The 25,757-nt window shown below is 36.7% G+C and overlaps 2 protein-coding genes across 16 annotated transcripts in view; one reads left to right on the top strand and one right to left on the bottom strand.

Moving 5' to 3' along the window:
• The first annotated feature begins 253 nt into the window (after positions 1-253).
• Positions 254-25,757, top strand: part of VPS13B (vacuolar protein sorting 13 homolog B) — an 802,500-nt gene continuing 776,996 nt past the window's right edge. For 13 of the 15 annotated variants that reach the window (XM_028500192.2, XM_028500193.2, XM_024115869.3 and 10 more), the window contains exons 1-3: positions 254-380; positions 943-1,121; positions 16,615-16,758. In XM_028500192.2, the coding sequence (XP_028355993.1) occupies positions 975-1,121; positions 16,615-16,758 (291 nt within the window). In that variant the 5' untranslated portion in view covers positions 254-380; positions 943-974. The other 2 variants (XM_024115871.2, XM_024115870.2) reach the window with 2 other exon arrangements.
• LOC102992909 (heterogeneous nuclear ribonucleoprotein A1-like) lies at positions 15,333-16,425 on the bottom strand (the record flags this gene model as incomplete). The annotated part of the gene is made up of 1 exon (XM_024115882.1): positions 15,333-16,425. A coding segment is annotated over one exon (996 nt), but the record flags the coding sequence as incomplete, so codon positions are not given.

Raw genomic sequence — 25,757 nt, 5'->3', positions numbered from 1 at the left:
CTGAACCCAAGTTCTTTCCAGGCCTTCCATTTCCTACGAAAAACAAAAACCACTTGGTTTTCAGGTCTTTAAACACTAGGACCCGCTTTTTTCCTCCTCATCGGACCTATTGACCCTCCGTGCTTCCTCACTCGGACTAGATCTCCACCTCAGCTGCTCTCTTGCCGGAGCACCACTTCCGGATCTCCGGTGTCTCCGCTTTACCGGTCCGCCCACCTCCCCCGCGCACTTCCTAGAGCTTTGTGCGAACCACCAGCGGGGTGGGAGCGGAGACGCAGGCTGGCCGAGCGCCAGCGGTGTCCTCTTAGAAGACGCACTGAATGGCTTCTCCAGCTTGAGAACTCCGGCCCTGCTGCGGAGTCGAGTGGTGGCGGTGGAGGGTTAGTTTGTTTCGAGCATCGAGCGGGGCACACCCGGAAGTGGCGCGGTACGGGAGCTGCGCCGCCTCCGCAGGCTGGTGCCGGGTACCGGGAGGTGGAGGAGACGCCACGGTACTCTTCGGCGTGAGTGTCACCCGAGGGTGCAATACGGCGAGAGGCGTACGGCCTGCTTCTGGCTCTGTTTCTACGGTGGTAGATCCGGCCGGGTTCCGGGGGGCGAGGGCCTCCTGGGGCGGCTCGGCTGGCTAAGGGAGGGGTGCGGCGGCCAAAGGCGAGCCTGCCCTTCCTCATTTTCCCACTCCAGCGGACCCGCTTTCTTTAGGTCACCACCTCTTCCTCCCACTTCTCTCCAGGCGAGTTGAGGGGAGTTGTACCAGTGAGGCAGTCGCGGCTGGAGCAGAGTCCATTTGAGTTTTCTCTGCTTCTGGGAGAAGGCGAGCGGCCGCTTTGGTGGGGACTGTTGCTTTTCGGCCTCTTCAACCCTTCCTGAGAAATGCCTTTTCCTTAAGAAATGCACCACAGACTCAGTTACCTCTAATGTTTCTGTCTTTATCCCTTTCAGCTTCTGACTTTGACTCCTCTGTACCTTAAAGAATGCTGGAGTCATATGTGACTCCAATTTTAATGAGCTATGTGAATCGCTACATCAAGAACTTAAAGCCATCAGATCTACAGCTTTCACTATGGGGCGGAGACGTGGTTCTCAGCAAGCTGGAGTTAAAATTGGATGTGCTGGAGCAGGTAAGCGGTGTAGCTGTCACTGGAAACATTTTCAGCCTGCTTAGAAGTAATCTGTGCTTTCCTACACTCTGACTATGCTTTAAAAGCTTAGTTTTTCTGCTAATGTATTTTGGGCTATCTTGAACTAGAGACCTTGCTTTACAGAATTTTTTTTTTTACGGTTTCTTACTAGTGATCGATTATTAGAATCATAATCCCCCAAATTGCCGCAACAGATAGAAAAAAAATTTCATTGTTCTTGTCAGAATTGTTCACCCTGTTACTCAGTTCTTAAGCTTTACCGAATATGCTAATTTACATTGCTAGGATTCTGTATGACGCTGGAAAATATTCCCTTTTTCCTTTTTGGGGAACGAAGGGGTGCGAAAGACAGCAAGGTCACATCTTGAGGAAAGTTCTCTTAGTGGGAAAAATGACATTACCCATGACATCCTCAGAATATTGAATAGACAGACAGATTGAGAATGCCAGCATAGTTGAAAACTTCTTTCTTAATCACTTTTTTAGTTTCTTTTTTTTTAACGTGGGAATGGTCTGATGTAAATGAACTGTAACTTCAAAGTTCATATATTTATTAATTCACTTAGTACACTTATTATTAACATATGCCAGGCAATTCTTTCAGGCTTGAGAATACAAAAATTATCTCTGGAAACTCAGGCGTCAGAGACCAACTGCTTTTTAGGAGATAAGGGAAGACAGTCTGATGGGGATGTTATTAGTAACTTCTAGTTATATTCCACTGCTTTCTGTAGTATGGAATAACCTGGAGTTGACACTGAGAAATAATATTCTTGGTTTCTTCCCCTTCCTCTCTCCAAGGTTGATTATCTTAATATTTTCATTGTTTTTTAATGAGCACAAATCCTAAGTATACAGCTCAAATTTTGCATATGCATACACCTGTGTAACCACTATCCAGATCAAGAAATAAAATATTTCCTGCACCCCAAAAGGCTCTCGTTGCCTTTTTCTAATTAGTACCCCACCCCTAAAACAAGTGACTGCTCTTCTGACTTCTATCAACACAGATAAGTTTCTTGAACCTGTTCTTGAAACTTAAATAAATGAGAATCACTTGTGTTTGAATTCTTTTGTTCAACATTATGGCCAAGATTAACCCAGGTTCTTGAATGAATGACAGTTTATTCTTTGTATTGCCTTGTGGTATTCCATTGTATAAAGATTCACAGTTTATATATTTATTTTCCTTTTGAGGTACGTTTGGATTTTTTCTGCTTTTGACAATTATGAAGAAAGCTCTTATGAACATTCTTGTATCGGACAGAGGTGTTGATTTCCTTTAGATGCATACCTAGGAGGCAGGCATATATTTAGCTTTAATGGATACTGGCAAATAGTTTTCCGGAGTGGTTGTACCAATTTGCATTCTCACCAATAATGTGTGGGAGTTCCAGTTACTTCACATTTTTTGCTGTTACTTGGTAAGTTTGTTATTTTTAGCCTTTCCCTGTGCTATTGGCTGTTTGTGTATCTTCTTTGGAGAAATGTCTGTTCAAGTCCTTTGCCCATTTTAAAAAGTTTTTTTGTTACTAAGTTGTAGTAATTATTTATATATTCTGGATATCAATCCTTTATCAGATATGATGTGCAAGTATCATCTCCCATTGTGGGTTGCCTTTTGACTCTGTTGATAGTATCCTTTGAAGAACCAAAGTTTTGTTTTTTGTTTTTAATATAAATTTATTTATTTATTTATTTTTGGCTACGTTGGGTCTTTGTTGCTGTGCGCAGGCTTTCTCTAGTTGCGGCGAGTGGGGGCTACTGTTTGTTGCAGTGTGCAGGCTTCTCATTGCGGTGGCTTCTCTTGCTGTGGAGCACGGGCTCTAGGCGCGCAGGCTTCAGTAGTTGTGGCACGTGGGCTCAGTCGTTTGGCTCACGGGCTCTAGAGCGCAGGCTTAATAGTTGTAGCGCATGGGCTTAGTTGCTCCGCGGCATGTGGGATCTTCCCGGACCGGGGCACGCACCCGTGTCCCCTGCATCGGCAGGTGGACTCTCAACCACTGCGCCACCAGAGAAGCCCCAAAGTTTTAAATTTTGATGAAGTCCAACTTACAACTTTTTCTTTTGATGCCTGGGCTTTTGGTGTTAATATCCAAGAAATCATTGCCAAATCCAGTGTCATGAAGCTTTTCCCCTGTGTTTTCTTCTAAGAGTTTTATAGTTTTAGCTCTCACATTTAGGTATTTGATCCCTTTTGAGTTAATTTTTGTATATGGTACAAGGATCCAACTTCATAGTTTTTTGCATATGGTTATTCAGTTTTCCCAATATCGTTTGTCGAAGACTGTCCTTTCCCTACTGAATGATCTTGGCACCCTTCTTGAAAATCAAAGGGTCATTGATAGGAGGGTTTATTTCTGGGCCCTCCATATGATTCCATTGGTCTGTATGTCTGTCTTTATGTCAGTATCACATTGTTTTGATGACCATGACTTTGTAGTAAGTTTTGAAATCAGGAAATGTGAAATCTCCAACTTTTTTCCTTTATTAGTTTTAACATATTTTAAATTAAAAAAAAATTTTATCGGAGTCTAGTTGATTTACAATGTTGTGTTAGTTATGCTGTACAGCAAAGTGAATCAGTTATACATATACATATATCCACTCTGTTTTTAGATTCTTCCCTCATATAGTTCATTACAGAGTACTGAGTAGAGTTCCCTGTTCTACACAGTAGGCCTTTATTAGTTATCTGTTTTACATACAGTAGTGTGTATATGTCAATCCCAGTGTCCCAATTTATCCCTCTGCTGCCCCTTACCAGTTTTTTAAATGTTAGGAAAAATTAATCATGAAGTCATGCTAGTTAGGAGTTTTCTTAGTTGGAAAGTTTTAAATTCCTGATTTAATTTCTTTAACAGATATAGGACTCTTTAGATTTCTGTTTCTCCTTTTGTTAGTTTTGGTTAGTTGTGCTTTTCAAGGAATTTCTCCATTTCCTCAAAATCAGGGATCAGCAAACAATGGTGTGGGCCTAACTTTGTAAATAAAATATTATTGGAGCCCAGCTATTCTCATTCGTTTACATGTTGTCTGTGGCTGCTTTTGCAATCTAAAACGACAGGGTTAATTGGCTGGAACAGAGTCTGCATGGCTTGCAAAAGCCTGAAATATTTACTATCTGCTCCTTACTGAAAAAGTTTGCCTGCCTCTGCTCTAAGTTGTCATATTTAAGCCATAAAGTTGTTTTTTTTTGTTTGTTTTTCATTTTAAAGTTGCCTTAAAAAAATCTAGCAACTGTTATGATATCCTCTTTTCAATGCTTATATTAGTAATTTGTATTTTTATTAGTATTGCTAGGGCTTTATTAATATTAGTCAAAACCCAACTTTATTGATTTTTTTTCTATTGTATTCCTTCTTTCTTCGTAATGTATTTCTTTTAAAAAAAAATAAATTTATTTATTTACTTATTTTTGGCTGTGTTGGGTCTTTGTTGCTGTGCACGGGCTTTCTTTAGTTGAGGCGAGCAGGGGCTACTCTTTGTTGCGGTGAGCAGGCTTCTCATTGTGGTGGCTTCTTTTGTTGCGGAGCACGGGCTCTAGGCATGTGGGCTTCAGTAGTTGTGGCACGAGGGCTCAGTAGTTGTGGCTCACAGGCTCTAGAGCACAGGCTCAGTAGTTGTGGCACACAGACTTTGTTGCTCTGTGGCATGTGGGATCTTCCTGGACCAGGGCTCAAACCCGTGTCCCCTGCATTAGCAGGTGGATTCTCAACCACTGCGTCACCAGGGAAGTCCCCGTAATGTATTTCTGCTCTTATTTTTTTTTTTTTTTCCTGTTTCTTTGGATTTGATTTGCCATTGTTTTCTCTAGCTTCTTGAGGTGAAAGCTTAGGTTATTGGTTTTCTTCAACCCTTTTCTACTCTAATATGTGCATTGAACACTGTACATTTTTCTTTAACCATCTATTTAGCTTTATCACCACAATTTTGTATGTTGTCTTTTCATTATTATTCAGCTTAAAAAATTTAAAATTCCATTTTGATTTCTTCTTTAATCCATGGGTTATTTAGAAGTGTGTTGCTTAATTTCCAAACATTTAGGGAATAATTATCTTTCTGTTATTGATTTCTAATTTAACTGCATTGTGGTCAGCACATTCTCTGTATGATTTTGATCCATTATAATTTATGACTTAGCATGTGGTCAAAATTTTATTTTTGTAAATATTCCATGTGTAATTGATGAGAAATGTGTATCCTACAGTTGTTGCCTTATTCTTCCATAAATGTCAGTTGCTTCAAATTGGTTATTAGAGTTCTTCAAATCTTATAAATCCATATGGATTTTCATTGTCTGATTGTTCTGTCAGTTACTAAGAGAGGTTTGTTAATGATTAACATCTCCAACTATGATTGTGGATTTGTCTACTTCCCTTTTATAGTTTTGCCAGCCTTCACTTTATATACCTTGAAGTTTGTGCATACAGATTCAGTACTGTGATACCTTACTGTTGAATATACTTAAAAAAAATCATTCTGAAATGTGTCCCTCTTTCATTCACGCTAGTAATTCTTTTTGCCTTAAAGTCTTTTTAATTATACTCTTTTAAAAATTATTTCAGTTGCTTCTCTAAAGATTACAAAATGGATATTTGACTTATTGGCATCTACCTTAAATTAACATTCTTACCATTTCCTGAATAATTTTACTATAGTTTAACTGCATTTGCCCTCTTCCTCTCCTGCCTTTTTTGGTATTGTGGTCCTTGTTTTTGTTTGTTCAGTTTGGGTTAGCTTGTTTAGTTTGGTTTATTTTGTTTTTCTGCTGCCTGCAGGTAGAAGCCTAGGTTATTGATTTGAGATAGTTCTCTTTTTCTACTATAGACATTTACAGCTCTACGTTTCTTTAGCTGCATCCTATGAATTTTGGTATGTTGTGTTTTTATTTTCATTCAGTTCAAACGTATTCTGATTTTCCTTGAGATAGCAGTGTATTTTTGCCGATGTTGGATGGAATGGTTTATAGATGTAAGGTCTAAATTGGTTGATAGTGTTTTTCAGGTCTTCTGTATCTTTGTTGATTTTCTGTCTGTTCTGTTTATTATTGTAAGTTATTGCATTATTTCTTTTCTCACTTTTGTCAGTTTTTGATTTATGTATTTTGGGGCTCTGTTGCTATGCTCATATATGTTTTATATTTTCTTCTTTAAAAAAAATTTTTTTTGGAGTATAGTTGATTTACAACGTTGTGTTACTTTCAGGTGTACAGCAGAGTGATTCAGTTATACATATACATATGCTCATTCTTTTTCAAATTCTTTACTCATGTAGGTTATTACAGAATATCGAGTAGAGTTCCCTGTGCCATACAGTAGGTCCTTGTTGGTTATCTATTTTATATATGGTAGTGTGTGTATGTTAATCCCAAACTCCTAATTCATCTCTCCCCACCACGTTTCCCCTTTGGTAACCATAGGTTCGTTTTCGGAATCTGTGAGTCTGTTTCTATTTTGTAAATAAGTTCATTTGTATATATTTTCTTCTTGAATTTACCCGTCTATCATTATAAAGTGTCCCATGTTATCTTTAGTAACAGTTTCTTTTCTTAAAGTCTATTTTATCTGGTAATAGGGTAGTTACCTCTCTTATGGTTACTGGTTGCATGATACATGTTCTTTTCTTTTTCCCCTCAGTACACTGCATTTTAAACTATCTTACCACTTTTGCCTTGTGTTGTGTTTCTTCAAGCCTGGTACCACACTGTTTGAAAGTTTTACAGACATGTTATTTGGCTTCAACAATTCTTTAAAATTTCATCTGCTGTATTTTCAACCTATGACTGGGATAAACTGTTTTTAATTGTTACTTATTTGCTTTGGAGAACACTCATATGAAAACCAGGGGAAAATACTGCTGGAAATTAAGATCATAGAAATTAAAATTCTTTATATGCCTAAAATAGAATACCATACCATTTCCCTAAATAGCAAGAAAATATGGTAATTTGATGTATTCAAGGCAAGAAACTGGATCACATGACTTCCTGGGATCTTGTTTATTAATTTTTTTTATTATGGTGTAAAAGACATATAGTGTTATATTAGTTTCAGGTGTACAATGTAATGATTTGATATTTGTATATATTGCAAAATGATCTCCAAAGTAAGCCCGGTTAACATCTGTCACCATACATAGTTTAAAAAGTTCTGTTTCTTGTGATGAGAACTTTCAAGATTTACTCTCTTAGCACCTTTCAAATATGGAATACAGTATTATTAACTGTACTCAACCATGCTGTACATTATATCCCAGGACTTTTTAAATTTTATAACTAGAAGCTTGTATCTTTCGACCACCTTTACCCATTTCGTTCACTTTCCACCCCATTGCCTCTGGCAACCACCAATCTGTTATCTGTATCTATACAGAAAAATGATACATTAAAATGAAAAAAAAAGTTTTTCTTATTTTCAACCTATTTGTGTTTTTGAATCTAAAGTATGTCTCTTGCGGAGAGCATATAGTTGGATCTTACTAGTTTTTAAAATCCAGTCTGACAGTCTTTGCCTTTTTTTAAAAATTAGTTTTATTGGAGTATAGTTGCTTTACAATGTTGTGTTAGTTTCTGCTGTATAGCAAAATGAATCAGCTATACATTTACATGTATCCCCTCTTTTTTGGATTTTCTTCCCATTTAGGTCATCACGGAGCATTGAGTAGAGTTCTCTGTGCTATATAGTATGTTCTTGTTAGTTATCTATTTTATACATAGTATCACTATCCCAATCTCCCAGTTCATTCCACCCCGCCACCCTTCACCCTTGGCATTGTTTGTTCTCTATGTCTGTGTCTCTATTTCTGGTTTGCAAAGAAGATCATCTATACCATTTTTCTAGATTCCACATATATGTGTTAATATATGATATTTGTTTTCCTCTTTCTTACTTCACTCTCTATGACAGTCTCTAGGTCCATCCACATCTCTGCAAATGACCCAATTTCATTACTTTTTTATGGCTGAGTAATATTCCACTGTATATATGTACCACATCTTCTTTATCCATTCCTCTGTTGATGAAAAGACAGCCCTCAGAGTGGGAGAAAATATTTGCAAACGAAGCAACTGACAAAGGATTAGTCTCCAAAATATACAAAAAGGTCATTTAGCTCAATGTCAAAAAAAACACACAACCCAATCAAAAAATGGGTGGAAGACCTAAGTAGACATTTCTCCAAAGAAGACATCAGACGGCCAAAAAACACATGAAAAGATGCTCAACATCACTAATTATTAGAGAAGTGCAAATCAAAACTACAATGAGGTATCACCTCACACCAGTCAGAATGGTCATCATCAAAAAATCTACAGGGCTTCCCTGGTGGCTCAGTGGTTGAGAGTCTGCCTGCTGATGCAGGGAACACAGGTTCGTGCCTCGGTCCGGGAAGATCCCACATGCCGTGGAGGGGCTAGGCCTGTGAGCCATGGCTGCTGAGCCTGCGCGTCCGGAGCCTGCGCTCCGCAAAATATTTTTCAACTTCTTAACATTGCTTAACACGCCATACAAACTACTTAAGGTAGTATATTAGTTTGTAAATCGAGAACAAGTGTTATTCGGAGAAAAGGGAACCCTCTTACACTGTTGGTGGGAATGTAAATTGATACAGCCACTATGGGGAACAGTATGGAGGTTCCTTAAAAAACTAAAAATAGAACTGCCATATGACCCAGCAATCCCACTACTGGCAATGTACCCAGAGAAAACCGTAATTCAGAAAGACACATGCACCCCAGTGTTCACTGAAAACCGTAATTCAGAAAGACACATGCACCCCAGTGTTCATTGCAGCACTATTTACAATAGCCAGGATATGGAAGCAGTCTTTGCCTTTTGATTGGAATATTTAATCCATTCACATTATGTTTTTATTCATATGGTTGGATTTCTGTCTACCATTTTGCTATTTTCTAAGTGTCTCATGTCTTTTGTTTCTCTCATAATCCTTTGCTACTTTCTTTACTATTAAGTAGATATTTTTTAGTATTGCATTTTAATTCCTTTGATTTTTAATTTATTTTGAGTTATTTTCTTAGTGGTTGCTTAGAGGATTACAATATGCATCTAATTTATCACAGTCTATTTGAGATTAATGCTACCTTTATTCCATTAAAAGTACAGAAACTTTCTCCACTATAGCTTCATTTCTTCTCCCTCCTTTGTGGTACTGTTTTCACATATATTGCATTTCTTTGTTATAAACCTAATATATCAACGTTATAATTGTTTTTTTGTGATTGACTTTTGAATCAGAAGAAAAAAGAAGAAAACAGTTATACTGTCTTTTAATAATTATCTACATATATACTTTTATTAGTGCTGTTTGTGTGGCTTTGAGTTACAATCTGGTATTGCTTCCTTTCGGTCCAAAGAACTTCTTTTAGTATTCTGTTACAAAGAATTACCTGAGACTTTGTTTATTTCGGTATGCCTTTATTTCACCTTCATTTTTGAAATATACTTTTGCTGGATATAGGATTTTTGGTTGATGGTTATTTTCTTTTGTTATTTAAATATATCATCTCACTGCCTTTTTGCCCTTATTGTTTGTAATGAGAAGTTAGCTTTTAATCTACTAAGAGTTTTCTTGTATGTGACAAGTTGATTTTCTGTTTCTGCTTTCAAGATTTTCTTCTTGTCCTAGGCTTTCAAAGTTTTTGCTTTGATATGTCTGGGTGTGGATTTGCTGATTCTTTCTTCTGCCAGCTCAAATCTGATGTTGAGCTCTTTCAGTGAATTTTTAATTTCATTTATTGTATTTTTAAACTTAAAAATTTCTATTTGGTTTTTTTTTTATAATTTCTATCTCATTCTTGGTATTCTCTACTTGATGAATCATCGTGGTCATATATTCCTTTAATTACTTAAATATAGCTTCCTTTATTTTTTTGAACATATTTATAATAGATGTTTTGAAGTCCTTGTGTAGTAAGTCCTACATTTGAGCATCCTCAGAGATAGTTTCTGTTGACTACTTTGCATGCTTTTCATGTTTCACAATTTTTAGTTGAAAACTGGACGTTTTGGATAATATGTTTTAGCAACTCTGCATTCTGATTCCTTCCCTCTGGGGATATTTGTTGTTGCTATTGGTTTATGTATTTGTTTAGTGACTTGCCTGGGCTAAATTTGTGGTGTCTGTTTCCTCTGCAGTGTGTGGCCTCTGATGACTGTGCTCAATTTTTTTTTTTTCTCTCCCAATTCTTTCTGTTTTTAGGCTTGGCTTTCTAGGGATTACCCCTGGGTCACTATAATTGAGTCATCAGCCAGTGATTGGCTAGAGGTTGTTTAAACTTTTGAACCAATAAGGCTTCTACTCTTTGGCATGGGACATATACATGTACTGGATAATGCTTTCAAAGTTCAAGGAGTTTACATATCTGATCCATGTTTTCACTTACTCTGTTTACAGGGCTTCTTGGTCAACCAAGGATGAGTAGATTGTTAGGGGCCTCTCCAGTGTCATCTAAGTAAGCACAGCCTGGCACATACATATAACTTTCCAGGTTACCAGGGATACTGAGGTCATAGCACGGCCATCTTTGGCTGTCTTGTGTTCTGGATTTCTCTGTTAATTTTCTGGCTGGTCTTCTGTTTAGTTTCTTGCACCAACTGCTGTTGTGACCTCAGGGTGGCCTTCCCTTATTGCCCCTGAGATTTATGTTGGTTTTAATAACTTTGTCCAGTTTTGTCACTGCTTTCTGGGGAGAGGATTTGCCAACCTTCTAACTTAGAATTCTTGAAGTCCTGTCTTACTTTCATTTTTATTTTGTGGTAAAAAGCATATAGCATAAAATTTACCATCTTAACCATTTTTTTTTTTTCTTTACCGCGTTGGGTCTTAGTTGCTGGGACTACTCTTCGTTGCCGTGCACAGGCTTCTCATTGCGGTGGCTTCTCTTGTTGCAGAGCACGGGCTCTAGGCATGTGGGCTTCAGCAGTTGTGGCTCGCGGGCTCTAGAGCACAGGCTCAGTAGGGTGACGCGCGGGCTTAGTTGCTCCGCGGCATGTGGGATCTTCCCGGACCAGGACTCGAACCTGTATCCCCTGCATTGGCAGGCGGATTCTTAACCACTGTGCCACCAGAGAAGTCCCATCTTAACCATTTTTAAGTGGATAGTTGTGTTAATTATATATATTGGGGCGGCCAAAAAGTTTCTTTGGGTTTTTCCATAATGTATTACAGAAAAACCTGAATGCACTTTTTGGCCAACCCAATACATTGTTGTTCAACAGATCTCTAGAACTTTTCATCTTCCAAAACTTAACTTCTGTACCCTCTGAAAAACTACTTCCCTTTTCTCTCTTCCCCCAGCCCCTGGCAACCACTGTTCTACTTATGTGTCTAAGAATTTCACTAATTTAGGTACCTTATAGAAGTGGAATCAGACAATATTTGTCTTTGTGTGACTGGCTTATTTCATTTAGTACAATGTCCTTGAGGTTCATTATATGTTGTAGCATATGACAGAATTTCCTTTTTAAAGACTGAATAATATTTCATCATGTATATATACCACATTTTCTTTATGCATTTATCTTTCAATGGACATTAGGTTGTATCCACCTCTTGACTATTGTGAATAATGCTGCAAAAAACATGGTTGTACAAATATGTTTTCAAGATCCTGGTTTCAGTTCTTTTTAGTTTGTGCCCAGAACTGAGATTGCTGGATCATATGGTAATTCTGTTTTGAATTGTTTGAAGAATCTCCATACTGTTTTCTATAGTGGCTGCACCATTTTACATTTTCATCAACAGTGCACAAGGGTTCTACGTTCTTCATATACTCACTACACTTATCACTTCCTGTGGTGGGGTGTTTTTTTTTTTTTTTTTGGATAGGTGCCATTATAACAGGTGTGAGATGATATGTCATTGTGGTTTTGATTTGCATTTCTCTGACAATTAATGATGGTGAGCATGTTTTCCTCTATTTGTTGGCCATTTGTATACGTTTTTTTGAAAATGTCTGTTCGAGTCATTTCCCCATTTTAAAAATTGGATTATTTGTTTTTTTGTTGTTGAGTTGTCATAGTTCTTTATATATTCTAGATTTTAACCCCTTATCAGATAATATGGTTTACAAATAGTTTCTCTCATGTGGGTTGCCTTTCCACTTTGCTGAGTGTTTTCTTTGCTCTGTGGAGGTTTTTAGGTTTGATGTAGTCCTTTTCATCTATTTTTGCTTTTGTGGCCTGCTATATTCATTTTTCAAGTATCCCTTTTTTCTGTATGAGAATATTTTTTAATTGCTTACCTAGAATTATATTTATGAGAACTAGTCAATCCTCTAATTAAATTTTTCATTACTATATCCTTTGTGCAGCCGTAGATATTCTGGTTTTAGGGATGTATTTTTCACAATGTATTTCTGAGTAGTTACAAGTGAATAGAATATTTTTAAGTTGTACAGTATATTTTGAGAAGGAAAAGCAATGAAAAGAAAATCATTTCTTTGTGGTTACCTCAGGATGATCCATTTATTATAACAGTCAGCATTTTCTTTTGCCTTTTACAAGGCATAAATGTGTTCTTATTTGTTTATCACAGCAACTCTGTGATGAGGAAATGGAAATGATCTTGCTTATAGTCAGATAATTAATAAGTGTTGAACTCCAGTTGAATCTCCAACATGGGCCATATGGTTCAGAATTCCATGTTTTAATGTAGAATGCTACCTCTTGTGTTAGTGTTTTGTTAGTTATTCAGATGATTAGTAGCATTCTGGTGATACCAAGGTCTTGAGTTTGGTTCAGGTGTCTTTTAACTTCTCCCTAAGAAAAGCCAATTTGCGCCCATAGACTACGGTTTTGGTAGCCATTTCACAAATGTATCATTGTTACACAAGTCAAGGGTAGAGATGGAGATGTCATTGGAACATTATCCAAATGGATGTATAACCAATGAAAATGTATTCAGTGCTCATAATGAAAGTTAGGTGCAGTATAGTTGTTGATAAGAGCAAGGGCTCTGGCATCATAGTTTCTGGTTTCGAGTCACGGCGTTCCTAGCTGAGTCATTTTTGAAAGTTAGTTGACCTTTCCATGCCTCAGATTTTTTATCTGTAAAGTGGGTATAATAGTATTTACTTTTTGGGGTACTTACAAAGATTAAATTTTGCATGCAGGTAAAGTGCTTAAAGCAGTGTGTGGTATACAGTAAGTGCTCAGTAAACATTTCTTCGTTATAGACACTGATCAAAATATAATCTGTCCCATTGATTAATGCTGGGAGAAATTACCGCATCTTTAAAATTAATGAAATAATGAGAACTGTTTAAAAATTGTGACATTCTATTAGAATAGTAGAAATAGATTTTTAGTATTCTACCCTTTAAAAAAACTTGTGAAGACATAAAGGAGGCTTATACATTTATAATAATAAATAGTTAGCATCTTTATATTGATTGCTCTTTGATGAAGACAGTGTCCTAAGTGCTTTATATAAATTAATTCATTTAATCCTCAAACACACTACTGTTATCCAGTTTTACAGGTAAAGAAACTGAGACACAGATACCTTAATACAACTTGCCTATTGTCATTGTGCTAGTAAGTAGCAGAGGTAGGATTAAATCCACTTGTGCTGGCTCTAGAGTTATTGGTCTTAACCACTTTGCTGTACTGTCTGTATATGTTTAGCTATATTGCTACTATGTTGCTAAACCAAGTAGGTGGACAATTCTTAGATGAATGAATAGCTTAATATTTATCTTACCTTTCACAAATAGAGTTACAATAATGTGATTGATATATAGTCCAAATACAATTTGTTTTTTTCTTTTGTTGGTTTGTAACATATTTTATCTGAAGGTGAAACAATTTAGTATAGTGATTGTGGTAACATTTATGTTTTTATTTCTAACCTTTTTTTTTTTTTTTTGAGAGGAAGTGCCTTTTTTTTTCATCATTACTGGAGTATAATTGCTTTACAATGTTGTGTTAGTTTCTGCTGTACAACAAAGTGAATCAGAGCTATATGTATACATATATCCCCGTATCCCCTCCCTCTTGAGCCTCCCTCCCATACTCCCTATCCCACCCCTCTAGGTCATCACAGAGCACTGAGCTGATCTCCCTGTGCTATGTAGCAGCTTCCCACTAGCCATCTATCTTACATTTGGTAGTGTGTATATGTCAATGCTACTCTCACTTTGTCCCAGCTTCCCCTTCCCCTGCTGTGTCCTCAAGTCCGTTCTCTGTGTCTTTGTCTTTATTTCTGCCCTGCCACTAGGTTCATCAGTACCGTTTTTTTTGGATTCCATATACATGCGTTAGCATACGTCTAACTTTTTAAATAATAATGGAAACCAGTCAGAAAGCACTTAGAATTTATGACCAAATAGTATCCAGGTACAATCTTTAATTAGGTAAAGCTCAGTAAGTTTTTTTTCAAAGTTGGTCCGTTTTTATTTTGTCAGGTCATTCTCCTATCTTTAATTCCATTCTCTTTAAACTTGCCTTACAATCATATTATTTCCATTTAGCAAAATAAGAAATAGAGGCCTACACAGGTTAAGTAGCTTATTAAATGTAACTTGCACAATAAGTTTTTGTAGTTTATCATTAACTATAGTTTAACAAGTTATTTGATGCTGCTTTTAAAAAAAATAAATTTATTTATTTATTTTTGGCTGTGCTGGGTCTTTGTTGCTGCGCGTGGGCTTTCTCCATCTGTGAGAGTGGGGGCTACTCTTCGTTGCTGTGCACGGGCTTCTCATTGTGGTGGCTTCTCTTGTTGCGGAGCACGGGCTCTAGGCGCACTGGCTTCAGTAGCTGTGGCTCGTGGGCTCTAGAGCACAGGCTCAGTAGTTGTGGCACACGGGCTTAGTTGCTGTGAGGCATGTGGGATCTTCCCGGATCAGGGATCGAACTCGTGTCCCCTGCATTGGCAGGTGGATTCGCAACCACTGTGCCTCCAGGGAAGTCCATTGATGCTGCCTTTTTTTTTTTTTTAAAAGACACATTTACTCAGCGTCATGATCATGCAATCAACAGCATGGGTGCAAAAAAAAAAAATCTACATTAAAGCCCTTTGTTGGAATGCTTTATACTTTGCACAGAACAGAAACTAAAATAACCTGTTATACAATTAGTCACAATTACAGTCCTTGAGTTTTTTTGCCCATACACATGAGTATTGTCTAAAACATGTGTTCTTTGTAGCAGCTAGGCCCTGTCACCACTGTGCTTGGCTGAGTTCACAAATCTTTTGTAACCTGTAGCTTCCCTGTCACTTCTCTGGCTCTCCTCTCCTGCTAAGCTTTGTTTCCTGGCAGTAATTAAAACCTTCTGCCACTGCCATAGCTACTGCTGCTGCTGGAACCTCCATAGCCACCTTGGTTTCGTGGTTCGGCAAAGTATTGGCCTCCACCACCACAGGGGCCAGAACTTCTGCCTCCAAAGTTTCCTCCTTTCATGGGTCCAAAATTTGAAGATTGGTTGTTGTAATTGCCAAAATCATTGTAGCTTCCACCACCTCCAAAATTGCTTCCATCATTACCAAATCCATTACTGCCATCCCCACTGCCACCATATCCACTACCACTGCCACCAAAGCCACCTCGACCACTGAAGTTTCCTCCACGACCAAAGCTGTCATTCCCACCAAAACCCCCTCCACGACCACCACCAAAGTTTCCAGAACCACTTCGACCTCTTTGGCTGGATGAGGCACTAGCCATTTCTTGCTGAGATAGGGCTTTCTTTACTTCACAGTTGTGGCCGTTCACAGTGTGGTATTTCTGAATGACAGTCTTGTCTATGGAGTCATGGTCATCAAAGGTTACGAAAGCAAAGCCTCTCTTTTTGCCACTGCCTTGGTCAGTCATGATTTCAGTCACTTCAGTTTTCCCATACTGTTCAAAACAGTCTCTTAGGTGATGTTCTTCAGTGCCTTCTTTAATGCCACCAACAAAAATCTTTTTCACAGTTAAGTGGGCACCAGGTCTTTGAGTATCTTCCCTTGAGACGGCCCTCTTTGGTTCCCCAACTCTTCCATCCACCTCGTGTGGCCTTGCATTCATGGCTGCATCCACGTTCTCCACAGTGGCATATGTGACAAACCGGAAGCCTCTGGAGTGCTTGGTGTTTGGATCCCTCATTACCACACAATCTGTGAGCGTTCCCCATTGCTTAAAATGGCTCCTCAGACACTCATTGGTTGTTTCAAAGCTCAAACCTCCAATGAAGAGCTGCCTCAGCTGTTCGGGCTCTTTGGGAGACTCTGACTTAGACGTGACAGCGGTGGAGGAGGGAGACGTCAACGATGCTTGCTTGGTGGCGTCCACGGGCAGAAAGGAGTAATCTACCGAACGTATCTCAATGCTTTTTTTTTGATGAAAAGTAATTTCCAGAATATTTTTGTGTTGGAAATTTTGTTTTTCTTTTCAGAAAGTATTTTAGATATTAGAATGAAAAAAATATTAAGCACTTACTAAATTTTATTTAATATTTTGTGTTTTAAGGAATTGAAATTACCATTCACTTTTTTAAGTGGACATATTCACGAACTGAGGATCCACGTACCATGGACAAAACTGGGTTCAGAACCAGTGGTAATTACCATCAATACAATGGAATGTATTTTGAAACTTAAAGATGGGATACAGGTAAGAAATTATTGAACCTAGCTGTTTATGTTAACCAATTTTAATAGTTATTAGTATTTGATACTTTTTTAACTTTTGGGATGTGTCAGGTTTTACATAAACAAATCTTAGCTCATACACTTAATTTTTTTTTACATACCTATTGAAGTAACATAATTGCAAAAGGGTTTTCTTAAATTTGGATAAAACATCCTAATGGTTATTTTCATGCTCATTTTACTTAATCTGATCATAGCCTTAATAGGGATTATGCATATTGCTTATTACCTATATCTGCTAGAAATGGGGCCTGATTGTGTCCAGTTTTTAGGTGAAGGTTTTTGAATTTTTGCAAAGTGACATTTCTCAGTGAGATGTAAATTTCTCAGGTTATTTTTTGAGAAGATGAAAATATATTGAATTTCCCTTCATACCTAATTTCATCGTGTCTTTGAAGTTTTGTCATCAGAAACTGATTTTTTTCTGACTTCTTTCTTCTCTGACCCATGTTACATTTCTTTTCAGTGTTTTTGTTAAGGTATAATAGTGATTTTAAGGAGTTTCTACCAAAAATTTTCTAATCTAGGAAGCAAACAGGTCTGGGCAGCAGCATATTGTGATGAATTTTTCCACTTTTATCCTGTATAAAAGTAGTGTCTCTATCTTTGATTTTTATTACTTTTTCCTTAGCCCATATTTAATTTTCAGTTTTAAGGAAACCTTTCTAGAACCAAGTGAATTGATGAGTATTATTAAATTTCAATTTCTGTGAAATGAGTAACGGTTATTTATAAATTGCTAAAATCATTTCCTGTTTGCAGTAGATACTTTGAGTGTTATATGAACCTACTGGGCTCAAAACTGTTTTTCTTTCTGTGAAATCTCTAATTCCAAACCTTTATTATGCAATTTAACTTAACTAATGTAGTTCCTGGAAGTGAGTAGACCAATGCTATACTCTCATTAAAGTTTATTTTGGGAACTTTAAATATCTGGGAGATTGATTTAGGAATCTGTAGATAGTTAATGTGCAACAAAGTTTTATTTTACATTTATATTTGGTAATACTTAAATGGTTCTTAATCATCATCTGTTCCTGGAATTTAATTTTTTTTTAAGAAGTCTGGACTTGGTTATGCCACCCATGCAGTGCTCCATATTAAGTGAAAAAAAAAAAAATCCAGACACTAAGTGTTTTTTCAATGGGAAGGTGGAAGTTTCAAGGCCAGATGTCCCATAAGAAACACATTTTAAAAGAGGCAAATTACAACTAATTATAGAGGCTGCAGAAAAAGATTTGTAACACATGACTTAGTGTAACCTAGAACTAATATTTGATATTGGACCATGCAGATGGCTACTGCAGGAATGATCAGATTTCCTGCTTATATGGTATTTGAGACTTGAATTTTGTGGTGTGTACAGCAAAAGGTCAAGTGTCATGAATGTAAACCACTCTCAAAACAAGTATTTTTTACAGATGTTTAAAATTTTGAGGTAGAAAGGATTTTTGAAAATTGCAGTTGACATTTGGACAAATTATTCAGCATTGTACACCCCTGGAGAGTTATACTTGAGTTTATGCTAGTGATTGGAATTAATTTCTTAGTAAAAACATTATAGATGAAACACATTTTAAAATAGTTTATTTTCCTATTTTAAGCTTTGATTAGTATATTAGGAAATTAAGTTAAAAAACTATGTATGTGTTAGTAAAATTGAGTAAGCCCATATTTGATTTATATTATTTCAAATTATTATAGACGCACAATGAAGAAGAGACTTATTTTCTAAATAAAATTAGTGTGGGATGGTAGGTTAAATGAAGGGGCCTTTTAGAGTTATAGGTATGAATCTGTTAAAAATAATATTGTATGAGAATGTAATAAAATGAAATTTAAAAGTTAGAAATCTGAGGTTTATTCAGAAAACATCATTATAAAAAACAATATTGCTGAATTTCTTGATAAGAAGGCATGTGTAGTTTGTAAAGTTCAATTAAATTCTAACATTTGTTGATTTTTATTTTACTCGTCAATGCACTGAAAAGCATTGCAAGATATTTATATAATTTTCACAAAAGCTACTTAGAAAAAAAGATTTATAATGATTGTGACTCTTTTGATAACAGTTATAGTATACTTCCTTAACATGTCTTTGTGATCATTTTTAATTATAGAGATTTTTTTGATGCGCAGGTGACCAAATTGTTGTTAGGTAAGATAAAGTCACCTTGATGTCCAGTCTGAATTAGTTTAATATATTGATATTTCACTTAGTAAATATGCTATTTACTCTGAGAGACATATCTGTGTCAGTCATACCCACCTGTAGATTTGAACTGTTTTCTTTTTATTTTTTGGACTTGAGAATTTTTTTTTTTTTTTTTTTTTTTTTTTTTTTTTTTTTTGCGGTACGCGGGCCTCTCACTGTTGTGGCCTCTCCTGTTTTGGAGCACAGGCTCCGGACGCGCAGGCTCAGCGGCCATGGCTCATGGGCCTAGCCGCTCCGTGGCATGTGGGATCTTCCCGGACCGGGGCACGAACCCGTGTCTGCTGCATCGGCAGGCGGACTCTCAACCACTGTGCCACCAGGGAAGCCCGAGACACAGAATTTGATTCATGACGTATTATCACTAGTGGTCCAGGTCTGACTTGTTTATTTAGCTAGTTTTGTCCACTCTAGGCTAATCTAATAAATACTTGTAGACCCAGCATATGACTCAAGAATGAAAACCTTTACCAGTAACTTATATTTAACTATGTGCTCTTCTCCTTTTGCATATTTTTGTTTATCCTCTGTGGGCCTCACCTGTAAACTAGGGCAAGACTTGCTACATAGTTCTTTTATTCTTTGATTGTGTATGCTTTCTCTGCTCATTGTGTTAGTAATAAGTCTTGCAAAAAGCTTCTTCAACCTAAAGAGAGTAGTAAATTTATTTTTAAAGTACTAATTTGTTCTGGCCTTTGTGCCACCTAGAAAGTAAACTTTCAAAATCTTTTGACCTAATAAATGTAACCATTTGTAAGGCTCTTTATAGAAGTGATACTTGTTATTCATAAAAACAAACAAAAAAACTTTAAAAAATCTTTTGAACCTAAACTGTAAGTACCATTCAAAACTTGATATAAAAAACTAAGCTTTTTGTTAATGTATTGGGTTGGCTAAAAAGTTCATTTGGTTTTAAGTAAAAACATTTTTCATTTTCACCTGGAACTTTATTGAACAACATATTCATTAACTGAACAAACTCTTTGGCCAACACAATATGTGCTTTTAAATCCTGGTTAGTGCTAGGAGTTACAGAGCAATCTTGCCTGTCCTCTTTCCTTGCATGTTTTGATGCGGTGGATATTGGTTATTGGAAGTTTTGCTAAGGCTATTAACAATATTTACATGGCCTTTTATTTATTTTCTTAACACTTTAATTCTCTTATCTGAGGCTGGATTAATCTGGTTGACTGCTGCTGTGGTTTGAATATGTCCCCCCAAAATTCATATGTTGAAGCCTTAATCCCTACAGATGATGGTATTAGGAAGTGGGGCCTTGGGAAGATGCTTGTCATGAGAGTGGAGACCTCATGAGTGAGATTAGTGCCTTTTATTTATTTTTAAAATTTTTAAATTTTTTAATAAATTTATTTTATTTATTTATTTTTGGCTGTGTTGGTTGCTGCACGCGGGCTTTCTCTAGTTGTGGAGAGCGGGGGCTACTCTTTGTTGCGGTGCACGGGCTTCTCATTGCGGTCGGTGGCTTCTCTTGTTGTGGAGCACGGGCTCTAGGCGCTCAGGCTTCAGTAGTTGTGGCACATGGGCTCAGTAGTTGTGGATTGCGGGCTCTAGAGCGCAGGCTCAGTAGTTATGGTGCACGGGCTTAGTTGCTCCATGTCATGTGGGATCTTCCTGGACCAGGGCTCAAACCCGTGTCCCCCGCATTGGCAGGCGGATTCTTAACCACTGTGCCACCAGGGAAGCCCCCATTAGTGCCTTTTAAAAGAGGCTCCAGAGAGATCCCTAACCCCTTCTGCCACGTGAGGATGCAATGAAAAGGCACTGGCTGTGAACCAGAAAAAGGGCCCTCGCCAGACCAGGCTGGCACCTTGACCTTGGACTTCCTAGCCTCTAGAACTATGAGAAATAAATTTCTGGTGTTTATTAGCTACCCAGTCTGTGGTGTTTTGTTATAGCAGCCCAAATGGCCTAAAACAGCTACCTTTTCACACAAGGAGTAAGGGCTCAGAATTGCTGACTTAGGTTGTGGAATTTATTGTACTATTATTGATTCCCTCACTTGCACTACTACAGGTTAGTGATGGTGGTGATGATACTAGCAGATAGTGTAGTCTAGATTCTGTCTGTAGATTACTTCTATGAAAAATGAGACTTAGAGTTCCCTATAAATTATGAGTAGCGTCTTTACTTCCCCTAGGGAATCCCTTTATATTGGGTGCATAAATATTTACAAATGTTACATCTTCTTGTTGGATTGACCCCTTTATCATTATGTAATGCCCTTCTTTTTCTCTTACTACCATCTTTCTTTCAAAGTCTATTTTGTCTGATATAAGTATAGCTACCCCAGCTTTCTTTTAAATGTTTCTATTTGAATGGAATATCTTTTTCCATCCTTTCACTTTCAGTCTGTGTCCTTCTATCTGAAGTGAGTCTCTGGTAGGCAACATATAGTTAGGTCTTGTTTTTTATCCTTTCACCACTCTATTTCTTGTGATTGGAGAATGTAGTCCATTTACATTTGAAGTATTTATTGATAGGTATGTACTTAATGCCATTTTGTTAATTGTTTTCTGGCTGTTCTGTAGTTCCTTTCTTCTTTCTCTCTTCATTTGTGATTTGATGACTGTCTTAGTGGTAAGCTTATCCTTCCTTTATCTTTTGCATATCTGCTGTAGGTTTTTGCTTTGTGGTTACCATGAGGCTTATATATAACAGCATATGTTTATAACACCCTATTTTAAGTTGATAACAATATGTGTTTGAATGCATTCTAAAGCTCTACATTTTTATCCCCCACAATGTGTTATGTTTTTGATGTCACATTTTACATCTTTTTATCTTGTGTATCCCTCAACTAATTATTGTAGTTATAGTTATTTTTACTACTTTTGTCTTTTAACCTTCACACATCATAGTTTTATAAGTAATTAATCCACTGCATTTACTGTATATTTACCTTTACCTGTGAGATTTATATTTACTTTCATATGTATATTTCTTTTTAAAATTTAATTATTTTTAATTGAAGTATAATTAACTTATATTAGTTTCAGGTGGGCAACATAGTGATTGTATATTTTTGTATATTACAAAATGATCACAGGATGAGTCTAGTTACTGTCATCATACAAATTGTTACAGTATTACTGCCTGTGTTCCCTAGGCTGTACCTTATATCCCCTTGATTTATTTATTTTATAACTGGAAGTTTGTACCTCTTAATCTGCCTCACCTTCTTCATTCTTTCTCCCACACCCTTCTCCTCTGGCAATCACCTGTTTGTTCTCTGTATCTATGCGCCTGTTTCAATTTTGTTATAGTTGTTAATTTGTTTTGTTTTTGAATTCCACATATAAGTGAAATCATATGATATTTGTCTTCCTCTGATTTATTCATTTAGCATAATGCCCTCTAGGTCCATCCGTGGTGTTGCATGTGGCAGGATTTCATTCTTTTTTATGGCTGAGTACTATTTCATTTTGTGTATGTGTGTATATACTACATTTTCTCCATTCATTTATTGATGGACACCTAGGTTGCTTCCATATTTTGGCTGTAGTAAATAATGCTGCATTGAACATAGGGGTGCATATATCCTTTCAAATTAGTGTTTTGTTTTCTTTGGAAAAGTGGGATTCCTGGATCATATGGTAGTTTAATTTTTTGAGGAACTTCCTTATTTTCTATGGTGGCTGTACCAACTAACATTCCCAACAACTGTACATGAGGCTTCCCTTTTCTCCACATCCTTACCAACTCGTGTTATTTGTTGTCTTTTTGATAATAGCCGTTCTGACAGGTGTGAGGTGATATCTCATTGTGGTTTTGATAATTTCATTCCCCTGATGATTAATGATGTTGAGCATTTCTTCATGTGTCTGTTGGCAATCTTTATATCTTCTTTGGAAAAATGTCTGTTCAGGTCCTCTGCCTATTTTTTTTTTTTTTTTTTTTCCTCTCACTGCTGTGGCCTCTCCCGTTGCGGAGCACAGGCTCCGGACGCGCAGGCTCAGCGGCCATGGCTCACAGGCCCAGCCGCTCCGCGGCATGTGGGATCCTCCCGGACCGGGGCACGAACCCGCGTCCCCTGCATCGGCAGGCGGACTCTCAACCACTGCGCCACCAGGGAAGCCCTGCCTATTTTTTTAATTGGGTTGTTTATTGTTTTTGATGTTGCGTTACATAAATTCTTTGTATATTTTGGGTATTAACCCTTAATTGGATATATTGTTTGCAAATACAGTTGTTTGGCTGCCTTTTCGTTTTGTTTTTGCGTTTCATCACGGGTAGTTTTGTGAAACCACTGCCACCATGATCGAGATATAAAAGTATATCACCATAACAAGGCTTCCTTGTGCTACTCCTTTTAACTGTACTATCACTTTCCCTACCTCCTGATCCCTGGCAACCACTAACCTGTCCTCATTTTATATAATTTTATTTCAAAGATAACAAATATAAATGGAATCATACAGTATGTAATATTTTGAGCATAGATTTTTTCATTTAATATAAATCCCTTGAGGTTCAACCAAGTTGCTGTGTTTATCAATGGTTTGTTCCTTTTTATTACTGAGTAGTATTCTACTGTATGGATATATTTATACCATGGATTGTTTAACCATTCACCCATTGAACAACCTTTTGGTAGTTTCTAGTTTTTGGTATTACAAATAAAGCTACTGTGAACGTTCATGTACAGATTTCTATGCCTACATACGTTTTTACTTTTCTTGGATAAATGTGCAAGGATGCTATTGTTGGGTCCTATGGTAATTTCATTTTTATTTTTAAAAATAATTGCTAAACTAATTTCCAGAGTGGCTGTACCCACCATTCATTCCTATGAGCAGTGTATGAGTGATCCAGTTTTTTTTGTATCCTTACTAGCAGTTGGTATTGTCACTATTTTTAATTTTAGCCATTCTGATAAGTATGTAGTGATGTCTCATTGTGGTTTTAATTGGCATTTTCCATATGGATAATGATGTTGAACACCTTTTCATATGCTTATTTGCCACATGTATTAGTGAAATATCTGTTCTTGTCTTATGCTCATTTTCTGATTTTGAGAGTACTTTATATATTCTAGACATAAGATCTGTCTGTCAGATATGTGGTTCTCAAATAGCTTCAATTTTTAATTTGTCTTTTCATGCTCTTACCAAGGCCTTTTACAGAGTGAAAGGTTTCTGTTTTGATTAGGTCCAGTTTTATTAATTTTTCCTTTTATGCATTGTGGTTTCAATGTCAGATCTAAGAATTCTTTGCCTAGCCGAAGATCATAAAGTTCTTATGTGTTTTTTCCTAAAAGTTTTATGGTTTTACATTTAAATCTGTGATCCATTTTGAGTTAATTTTAATATAAGGTATGAGGTTTAGTTTGAAATTCATCTTTTTGCCTGTGGATGTTCACTTGTTTCACTACCATTTGTTGAAAAGATTGCACCTCCTCCATTGAATTGCTTTTGCCATTTTGTCAGAAATCAGTTGGGCACGTTTATGTGAGTCTGTTTCTAGGTTCCCTATTCTGTCCCTTTGATTAATATATCTATCCTTGTGTCAATATCACACTGTCTTGATTACTGTAGCTATATAGTAAGGCTTAGCATTGGGAAGAATGAGTCCTCCTACTTTATTCTTCTTCAAAATTGTTTCTGGCTATTTGAAATAGTCATTTTTCCAGATAAATTTTAGAATAAGCTTATTTAGAAAAACCTTGCTAGGATTTGGCAGAAATTGCCTTAAATGTATAGGTCAGTTTGGGGAGAATTGACATCTTTACCATACTGTCTTCCAATCCATGAGCACAGTGTGTCTCTCCAATTATTTAGATTTTCTTTGATTTCTTTCATCAGCATTATGTTTTTCCAGCATGTAGAGCCTATATATGTTTTATTAGATTTATACCTAAATATTTTATTTTCTTTGGAGCATTTATAAATGTTATTGTGGTTTTGATTTTGGTTTCCAGTTATTCATTGTTTTGCAATTGATTTTTGTGTATTGATCTTGTGTTCTGCAACTTTGCTTCATTTGTTAATTACAGGAGGTTTTTTTAGTAGATTTCTTGGGATTTCTTATCTAGATAATCATGTCATCTACAGGTAGAGAGTTTGGTTTGTTTCCAATCTATATGCTCTTCCATCCCTTTTAAATTTACAAGTTAATATTTATACCTCTTCACTGAATCTGGCTCCATGATGCCATTGTAAACACTTTGGCAGAGGTCATTAGGAACATCATTTTTGGAAAATCCAGTGGACACTCTTCATTTATCTTTTTTAATCCTCACTCAGTTGTTATATTTGATGATTCTTTTCCTGTCTCTGGCACCCTTTCTCTGGCTCCTCTTGTGACTTCATTTCTGCTACCCATCCCAGACTTTTTTTTTTTTTTCTCTCCAGATTTTTAATTGGAGTTTCCCAGGCTTTCATTATTTTAGTCCTTGTCTCTCCTTGGGTAATTTTATTCCTAGTGGATTTAGTTATCACTATATGCTATTTATTCATAAAATGCTATTTTAGGGTCCAGTCTCTTTTTTTTGCCCCTGAGCTCCAACACCAAGAGCAAAATGGACCTTCACTTATATGTCCCATAGAATGTTCCAAACTGAATTTATCTTAAACCTCAAATCTGTTCCTACTTATATATTTCCTATTTCAGTGAAAAATTCCACTTTTTACCTTTAATCCAAACTAGAAACCCTGACAACATGCTTAACTTTCATCCAACTCTGGATTCTACTGTTACATTATCTCTTGAATATTTCTTTTCAGTCTTCA

The sequence above is a fragment of the Physeter macrocephalus genome, chromosome 15 (assembly GCF_002837175.3).
Source record: "Physeter macrocephalus isolate SW-GA chromosome 15, ASM283717v5, whole genome shotgun sequence".
Lineage (NCBI taxonomy): Eukaryota > Metazoa > Chordata > Mammalia > Artiodactyla > Physeteridae > Physeter > Physeter macrocephalus.
Note: the sequence above shows the minus strand (reverse complement) of the source record. Positions and strands in the feature narration are given on the sequence as shown.